This window comes from Formica exsecta, unplaced genomic scaffold (assembly GCF_003651465.1).
Source record: "Formica exsecta isolate Colony F162 unplaced genomic scaffold, ASM365146v1 scaffold291, whole genome shotgun sequence".
Taxonomy (NCBI): Eukaryota; Metazoa; Arthropoda; class Insecta; order Hymenoptera; family Formicidae; genus Formica; species Formica exsecta.
In genome coordinates this window covers 1-9,878 of record NW_021850170.1, presented here as the reverse complement: position 1 = coordinate 9,878, position 9,878 = coordinate 1, and the positions used below count along the sequence as shown (strand labels likewise).

General features: G+C 28.8%; 2 protein-coding genes across 2 annotated transcripts; both read right to left on the bottom strand.

Annotated features, from left to right (window-relative positions):
* Positions 1 to 2,771: 2,771 nt before the first annotated feature.
* On the bottom strand, positions 2,772 to 6,103 carry LOC115237369. The gene is made up of 4 exons (XM_029810365.1): positions 4,689 to 6,103; positions 3,657 to 3,816; positions 3,241 to 3,343; positions 2,772 to 2,963 (listed from the first exon to the last, which is right to left on the bottom strand). The coding sequence occupies exons 1-4, from the start codon at positions 4,788 to 4,790 to the stop codon at positions 2,897 to 2,899; spliced, it is 432 nt and encodes a 143-aa protein (XP_029666225.1). The 5' UTR covers positions 4,791 to 6,103; the 3' UTR covers positions 2,772 to 2,896.
* Positions 6,104 to 6,728: 625 nt separating this feature from the next.
* LOC115237368 (NADH-ubiquinone oxidoreductase subunit 8) lies at positions 6,729 to 9,722 on the bottom strand. The gene is made up of 4 exons (XM_029810364.1): positions 9,532 to 9,722; positions 7,965 to 8,223; positions 7,038 to 7,230; positions 6,729 to 6,927 (listed from the first exon to the last, which is right to left on the bottom strand). Exons 1-4 carry the CDS (start codon positions 9,572 to 9,574, stop codon positions 6,796 to 6,798), a joined length of 627 nt encoding a protein of 208 aa, XP_029666224.1. The 5' UTR covers positions 9,575 to 9,722; the 3' UTR covers positions 6,729 to 6,795.
* Between the last annotated feature and the right edge of the window lie 156 nt (positions 9,723 to 9,878).

Sequence of the window (9,878 nt, the reverse complement as noted above, 5' to 3'; positions counted from 1 at the left end):
GCGCATCTTTAATTACACCGGTTCTTTGGAAACGACCAACAGTTCTTTCGACAGTTGACTGAAATTGGTTCACGGTCAGGATATGTAGCATTGAATAAATCCGCTACTTCTTTATAGGACCTTATTCTGTCGCCATACCCTCTCATCATCAATACAGTGATACTTTCCTTATCAGTTAAATGCATTTTCTGACAATAGAAATGTACTAAAAGTTGTTTGGTTTGAACTCAAATGTCAATGCCCGTATGCCGGCGACCTATGATATGCAGTAGTTGATGTTTCCTCAGAGAGTTCTCACTTGTAAACTCATTATTTCACGCGGTCGCTTGTGAATTTTCGAGAGCGCTTGTCTAATATCTTTTTTGCTTTAGTATTTTTCATTTTAGCACATTTTTGAAAATGCATTTAACTGATACGGAAAGGATCACTGTATTGATGATGAGAGGGTATGGCGACAGAATAAGGTTCTATCGAGAAGTAGCGGATTTATTCAATGCCACATATAATAACCGTGAACCAATTTCAAAGTCAACTGTTGAAAGAACTGTTGGTCGTTTCCAAAGAACCGGTGTAATTGAAAATGCGCCTAGATCTGGAAAACCCAAAAATGCTAGTAATGACGAAAAAGCTTTAGATGTTCTGCTAACTGTATACAATAATCTCCATACATCGGGCTCGAGAGCAGTTCAAGAAAATGATATTAACACAACATCAGTCCATCGAATTTTGAAGAAGCATCACTATCATCTGTTTTTCTGACGAAACAACATTTGAATTAAACGGTTCTGTAAATTGACAGAATATGAGATATTGGGCAGATGAAAATCCGCATTGGATGAGAGACAGCCCTGCCGAAAATAATCGATTAAAACCGATTAAAACATAATCCGTTTTAATCGGTTTTAATCGGTTTTAATCGGTTCAATCCGCGCCCGGATTAAAAAGTAATCGATTTTAATTCCGAACGAACTATAATCGATTTTAATATCGCTTTCGCGGATTATTTCCAATCTAAAATCATTACATTCTAATCCATATTGTTGTCAATCCATTCAAATGATCATAACTCTGCGAAAAAAATCGTAGAGACCTCGGCGACCTCGCGTTGTTTTCGTCTCGGAAAGCCCTTTGGAACGAGCCCTCACTCAACTCCACATGCCATTTAAGATTTTTTGGCTCCTCCCTCCCCCCGTCCCCCGCGGGTGTAGTTGTGGATGTTTTTGTGTTTAAATAATAGGCTTTGTGATCCCATTGTATCCCTATAAATTTCAATCCTATATTTCAAACCATTCAAAAATTATTTAGGTGGCCCGGAACTTTTGGTAGGCACTGTATATTAGAGTATATCGCACTAGTTTTGATCGTTACTTTGTACGCCGGAATATAGAGTCGCCATGTTTGTTATTTTTCTCGTGTTGAGGCAAAACCGAGTATCTACACACTTTACCCAGCTAACCATTTGCTTGCGGATTGTTAACAAATAGCAAACAATTCCTTGTGGAACGAGGCTGCCAAATTCAGGGCCTACTGTGTCCTCGAGTGCGCCCCAATTGCAACTAAAAGTTGAAATCATATCCTGATGTCAAATTGGGTACAACACCAGAGCAGATCTGTCACTAGCAGTGCGACGACAGATTGACGCAACAAATCGAGAGCAGGTTTGTCAACCGCAGACCGACAACTTTGCGCCAAATGCCCAGCAGATCTACGGCAATTTTCGACGACAAAAATTAGATCAGTTACAGTATTAATAATACATAAAGTATTATTGCATATATATTATATTGCTATGTTGCTGCAATATTATATTGCAATATTTCTGTAGGCGGACATTTTATTGTTGCTGCAATATCATAACAACATTGCAGCAATATTTTGCAATGTTTCTGCAATGTTGCAATCTTGCAGAAAAATGTTGCTGCAATGTTGTTACAATCTTACGGTGCTATATGGGTACTAACGGCAAAATTTTTTTTACTCTGATTTTTTGCAGGAAGATAAATCTAAAAAGGTACCGGGTTTCACCCTACTTTCCTATATATTTTTCAAGCCGCAGTTCGTATATCGTCGCGATAGGATATCTAAATAAGAAATTACCGTAGAAAAAAAATCAAATACGTATTTTTCAGGTATAAATTCGACGCGTCAAAAAGACAACGATGTGTGGAAAAAATTTGATGTTTTGGTATTGCGCGCTTTTTCTCCTCGCCGCTTCGTTATCGAAATCTCAGCAAAATTTCACTGACAATGAAAAGAAAAATGATAATCTGACAGTACGATACGATATAAATGCGTATTCTACGACAAATTATAGAAACAAAATGAAAACACCACGATATGATTTGTACGAAAAGTCTAACAATGATACACAGTACGAAGATATGCACCCACACAGCATGAAATATTTTAGAAATATTTCAGAAATATTTTATTGCAAGAGTTGAATTATTTCAGAAATTTTCCATGAAATATTTCTGAAATATAAATATGTCTAGAAAATCAGAATTTTTGAAATATTTCTTGAAATGTTTTCGAAATCTTTCAGAAATATTTCAAATAACTTTTCATAAAATATTTCAGAAAATATTTTTAAAATGTTTCTAAAGGTTTCTTAAAATATTTCAAGCTATATTTCTTTATAGTGCACAGAACTGAACAGAATTAAACAAAAAAATATTGAGCAATCGCAAAAAACCATACAGAGAAGTGGTTTAAGCCGATACAAAAAAATAGGTTATATCAATAACTACCCAGTCAGCCATACATTAAAATTTTTTTTTCGTGATATAATATTTATTTTTATAATCTTTTTACATTTTTTTTGTAATGTAATTTTTTACCAGTAATAGAATATATTATTATAAAAAAATATTTTAATATATAACTTTTCTTCAATTTAAACTTCTGGATCATCATTTTCAGCTGGTATTATTGGTTGAAATATTTTTCTTTTAGGAGCTTGCCTGAAAATTAGACAATTTTGATAAATATTATAAAATAAAATGACTAGTATATGAAGTAACACCTCTAGAACAATACTATAACAACCCAAAATGTTACGATTTTGAATAAAAGACAAAAGAATTATTTATAAAAACACGAAGATCATGCAAATATCTTTAACAAACAGTAAAAATACGTTAAAATAGGAGAATTTTCCCTTTAAAATCGATTTCCCATAAAAAAATAAGTTTGGTATAGTATTTCACTGAGGATGCGAAGTGTATTGTTCATAATTACGTTTGAACACGGAACAATCTCGTTTTTGAACTATCGAGCCATCTTTTAATGCTCCGCTTAACATCTTCTTCGCTAACATTAGCAAATTGTAGTTTTACAGTATCTATATACATAAAAATAACAATTGTTATGAATGCGAACGTTCTAAAACATTTATATTGATACTATAAGTAGCGTAAACTGACCAGTGATGAATAAACAAAATCTGAAAAATGTATAAAATACACTATTTTATTACTTTTACAATAGTCTAATCCTCAAATTTTAAAAACTCAAAGATATTATTATTTTATTATATTAAAAACTTGAGAACCTTATATTTAAGAAATAAAAACAATAATGACCTGTTCAGTTACTGGTTGATTTAAGTTATTATTTATTTATTATAAAGCATGCTTCACTTAAATAGAACTTACGATAGACGCAACTGCATAAGGTAAGACTAGAAAAAATTCTCTTATGTTTTTGTCCATAAAAGCTATAGTTCGTAGCTACAGAATTGGTTATCACGCTGGATAAAATATTGTAAATTAAGTTGTGAGACGTATTGCCGCCTTTGCTCTTCATGTATAATACCTACAAAATTAATAAAATTTATACAATGTATGTAAGAGTAGCAGACGATGCTTTTCCTCTGTCTACAAGGATATTAAAACCATATTCTCAAAGAAATATTTGCTATGAAAATAGAATTTGTAATTATCGTTTATCGAGGGCAAGAAGAGTAGTCGAAAACGCATTTGGAATTTTAGCTAATAGATTTAGAGTGCTTTTGAATCCTATATCGTTATCGACTGATAAAGTAGAACTTATTACTTTAGCCTGTGTAGCATTACATAATCTTTTAACTACAGAAAATACCACTGCAAACACAGATTTATTAAATAATATGAATTGTTTGCCTAATGTAGTACAACGACAAGGTAGAGTTTCTGTCGCTGCATTACAAATACAAGAAGAATATAAAGACTATTTTTATAAAGAAGGAATGGTAGCTTGGCTACTGTTTCTTCTACAGATAAATAATCATCCTATGAAAATCAAATGTATAATTAGTATTATTAAAGTCCTAGATACAAAGTAAGTCTTTGATACAATTTAAAATAACTCTTAAATGTTATTTTAAATCTTAAAGTTTCTGTTCAAAAGAGAGTAAGAAATATTTTGTAATACAGAAATATTTTGTAATTCTTTTTCTTCTATCGTTAATTCGTGCTCATGATCATTTTGTTGTTTACCCAAATCAATATTAACACTGTCATAAATCGATGTTTTTGGAAGCCAGTGTTCCAAAATAAATGTCATTAAATCATAATACCAAATGTTTGGACGATAAATCTTAAAAATATAAATAGAATTCTGTCTTGAATTCTGTTGCAAATTATAGATCGTGTAAAGTGGGCTTAAGAAAACAAAAAAAAATAAATTATAATTTAAATTCTGAATACCTCATATATATGAACAATAAGATATCGCTTTTCCAGTCCATAGTGTAAAATTTTGCAGCGGAATTGCGTCATTTTTGTATCAAATAGTTGTTGTTTAAGCATAAAAATTTTGTTCGGATATATTAGATTTAGTGATCATATGTTGAAAAAGAAATTGTCTGTGTATGCCTTGTGTATAAAAAATATGTAATTATTTACAAAGTATGTGTTAATGAAAAAATACATTATTATAGTGTTTTGAAAAGCTCTCGAGATAAGCTACAAGAATATGCAATAAAAAATGTGCGGTTCTATTTAAGACATCGATCACATTGACCTGGCCTTGAAAAGGTCACTCAAGGTCAAGTCCATATTTTCATCATGTGGCCACCTCGAAACCATGCAACTTTTGTCTGAAACATTTTTGTCTATCGGGCTCAGTTTTCGAGATATTCGCGTAGATTAATTAAAATGGTCCACCCCGTATATGCAACAAAGCACTTTCTTATTTAATATTCATATTTCTTTATATAACAAGAAACACTTTTATTTTTATTTTTCATATTTATTCTTTTTTAACGGCAAAAGAAAGTGCAATTGGTAAAACTTGTTTCAGAATTCTACACGACAGTCCGTTAAAAGTCCACTTTTGGAATTATTTGCGTGTAAAGTATAAAGACATTATTTAATTATTTGTTTAATTCGGTTAGACATAACAAAAGTGACAATTAATTATTCCAGAAGAAAAATGTTGAGAAAACACAATAAATATATTAATTGACCGGAATAATCGATTAAATGACTAATCGAATAATGGTACTCACTCTAACCGATTACAAGTTAACTGATTTTAACCAGTAAATTCGTTTTTAACCGGTTAATCGAATTAATCAGTTTTCACGAGCCCTACTTTTAACAGTCGTAATCACAGTTTCATAGATTAACAATTATAGTATTATTTTTCTTCAATTATACCAATATCGCATAAGCACATATGTACTACATAAGTACTACATTAGTACTGATAGCATGAAAACGTATGTAAGTAATACGTAATGGCGAAGTACAAGATGTTCAGTCTATTATGCAGTAGACTCAAGTTCAATTCCACAAACATCTGAATAAAATTTTTTTGTTTTGTTATATGAACATTATTACATTTTGTGTGAGAATTATATTTAGAACAATTGTTAAAATTTTGAAAATATGTTGGCAATTTTGTAACTATACACACATTGTACGTGTATAAAAACTTTACTTTATGTATACTATGTCAATGTATCTTATAATAAATCATAATAGTAGCTATGAAAAGCTATTATTGGAGTAAATATTCTTTTTAAATTAACAACCTTTACAAAAAATATATTTTAATATTTTAATATATTTAAATGTATTATATTAAAAAAATTATGTTGATTAAACTATTATATTAATTATATATAATAAAATTCAATCAATATATTTTTTTATAATAATTTTTTGTAGAGATTGTCAATTTGAAAAGAATACTTAAGATAAAAATAGTTTTTCATAGCTACTATTGTGATTTATTACAAAATACATTAACGTATACATAAAATAAAGTTTTTATATACATGTATAAATGAAATCATAGATACTCTAGTGAATTTCCTCATTTTTGTAATTTTCACATCATTTTAAGATACACAATCAACCTCCTGAACGCATCCGTTGTGTCCAAATGAACCTCTCCCGTCTTAATTGGGTTTAATAACATCCGTAGTTTTAAAACTGGCCAATCATAGTCATTCCATTCTTCAAATAAATAGCTGTAATTGGTCAGTTTTAAAAGTATTATTAAACTATTAAAGGAGACACATATAAATGCAGTCTTAAATTTGATCAATCTTCTTGCGAAATATTCTATAGATAAGTTGGTTTCTAACATTATTTAAAAACCACTTCATTTATCTAATAAAAATATTAAAACAAAAACATAACTATTTTTTATATCTTTATTATTAAATTTAATTAATTTAATATGTATTGTATATAATATCTCTAGCTATTATACATAAAAACTCTATATAAATAAAATTTTCCTTTAATTTACTCTATATTTGTGTTTACTTGCATCAATTGTTACTACATTACAACACAATTATTAACGATATAAGTGATCAGCATGGATATTACTAGCAATTTCAGATTCCCATTTATCTCCATTATTTAAAAGTTTTTCCTTGTTATACAACATTTCTTCATGAGTTTCACTTGAAAATTCAAAATTTGGACCCTGTAAAACACAATTTTTTAATAATATAATTGTTAAATAATAATTCTAAATTTCTCTCATTATTTTTTCTTTTCTCCCTATATCTTTTATTAACAAAAAAACTTGGATACCTCTACAATAGCATCTACCGGACAAGCTTCTTGACAAAACCCACAATAAATACATTTAGACATATCAATGTCATATCTTGTAGTGCGTCGAGATCCATCTGCTCTTTCTTCTGCTTCAATTGTAATAGCTTGTGCAGGGCATATTGCTTCACATAATTTACAAGCAATACATCTTTCTTCTCCAGAGGGATATCTAAATAAAATAAATAAAATATATCTTCATAGTAAAACCATAAGAAATACGAAATACCATAAGCCGCGATCACATATATTAAATATTTATAGCCTCCTTAACCCTCTATTATTCACAATATCCAATAGATATACATTTAGGTTTACAAAGTGTTGTCTTTCACCATTTTTATGTACTTTAGTGCATGATCTATTAGTCAAGTGCTAAATAAAGAGAAATTGCTTTAAGAAGCAGAAGAAAATAATGGGAAAATTGGTGTATCTATGAGATGACGTTGCAACTTATGACTCATGCATTACAGATTGACATGTCATGTTGTCATTTCATCATAATATTCAATTCGAAGTTGGCCATATCGCAGAACCGAAAATGAAAAAGTAGACGTCGCCCGCGATATTTCAAGTTGATAAAACATGTATAATATATAAAATATTTATATTACAGCATACATCGTTGTATTCGTTTCAAACAGTGCTACAACTTTTCATATCGAAATATTCACATTATTATAAAAAAATTATGCATACCTCTCCGTTCGTTAACACAGATAGCTTTTAAAAGCAACTATTATGCTCACAATAGAGTTCAGTTTGAACCATTTAATTTGATATATATTTGTTACAGTCTATCTCCTTTAGTTTAAAAGATAAAAGGGGGTGGCCACTTTTGGTGGGACACCCTGTATATATATATATATATTCACACACGCACACGCACACACACAGAAAATATACCTTCTTAGTGCATGTTCGCCTCTAAATCTAGGACTCAAAGGCCCTTTTTCAAATGGATAATTTATAGTTGCTGGTTCTCTAAATAACTGAGACAAAATAAGACCAAATCCTCGTGCAATTTCAAGAAGAAACATATGAGTAGTTGCAGCTTCCATAATATCTGTCCAGGTTTTGTCTTTTTCTTCGTTTACGTAGTAATATTTACTACGACTCAAACATATATTTATACCATTTAAAGTAAACCTACCAAATTTTGGAGCTGAAATATTCACAATTTTTAAAATTATTTACATATCATGTAAAGTAATAAGATACAATTTAACAAGAATAAAAATTTTCATATAGATTTTGTCAAGTATATAATTTGCCTCTCTCTCTGATAATTTCTTCCTATATGTTAATCATAGAAAATAACATGTGAATAATTTATGCTAACATATCAACCTAAAAGAAAAGAAAAAGTTTGTTCATAAAAAATAAATTTGGTAAACATATGAGACAAAAAGTATCTAATTCTCACTATTATTCATAAAATTAATAATAAATTTATAGTTTTATATAAGAAGATTAAAATCTGGTCTGATATTTAGCAATATATTAACAAATTTATTTGTGTTTACAGGATATCCATATATTCATCAATATCAATATATCATATCATAATATATATTTTTTATATGTAAACATTATTCAATTTTTTAAATTATTTTATCAAACTTTAAATAAAATAGAATAAAAATATAATAAAAAATTTTTTTAATTGCATAATCTATCAATAATAATATATTAATTTAATTATTAATATTTGGTATATCAATATTCTCAGTTCCACTTTAACAGTCAAGAAAGTTATCTATAAGTTAAATAGCATACCATATAGATATAATTACAATTCTGTATAAAATAACTATTAATAAGATTAAAATAGCTTAAATTTTGTGTTATATGATACAGAATTTTAATAGAAATGTTTTACACAGCATAAAAAAAAATATTAATTTTATATAGAATATATAAAATTTTTTAATAAATCAAAATTGATAGCTCAAATTTTAATCAAAATATATCATATCAAAAATTAACCAAAACTGATGATTAAAATGTTAAAATGTAACATTAATATTATATTTAACTGCACAATTACAAAAAAATTTTCTCTATTATATTGTCGCAAGAATAGCATATAATCCAATTATTGATAATATTAAAGAAATAAATAAAACAATAATATAATAAAGATAATAAAGATTCTTTTTCATAGGTAATCCACCTGCGCAAAAAGAAACACATAAATAAAATGCATATTTCATTATCAGAAATAAATTAGAAGGCTGCCACAATTCCTATATATAACCTCAACATAGCGTTTTTTAAATATAGCTTGATAACTAAACATAGTTTTTTTTACAAATACTATGTATAACTTAGCATATCATAAAACGCAATACTTTTGGAAACTTAATAAAAAATAAAAAAAGATTATTTTGTTCAAAAATTATCTTTTGTAATACAACAAAATCAATTTTATCATAAACGAAAATCATTAAATATCATACTGATATCATACCAATTTTACTCATTCGTGTAATGATCTGCAAAGGAACCATCATTATATCTCTTCAATTTCTTTTCCTCAAAGATAAACAGGACTAATAAGCTAGCACAAAAATTTTCTTATTTTATACATATATCTCGTACACAAGTTTCTTTTTATAGCATTTTCGAATGAACGGGTTAAGGGTTAGCAAGAGTGACGACTGACGACCAAACTCCGAATTGATATTAGAGACCTCGCGCGGTGACAATGCGAAACTCCAGCTTCAGGGTTACCAATCTGAGAAATAAATTCTCGATCCCTATGTAGAGGTATATGTCCGTATACGTACACACACGATTGCATTGCTCGCGTGGACG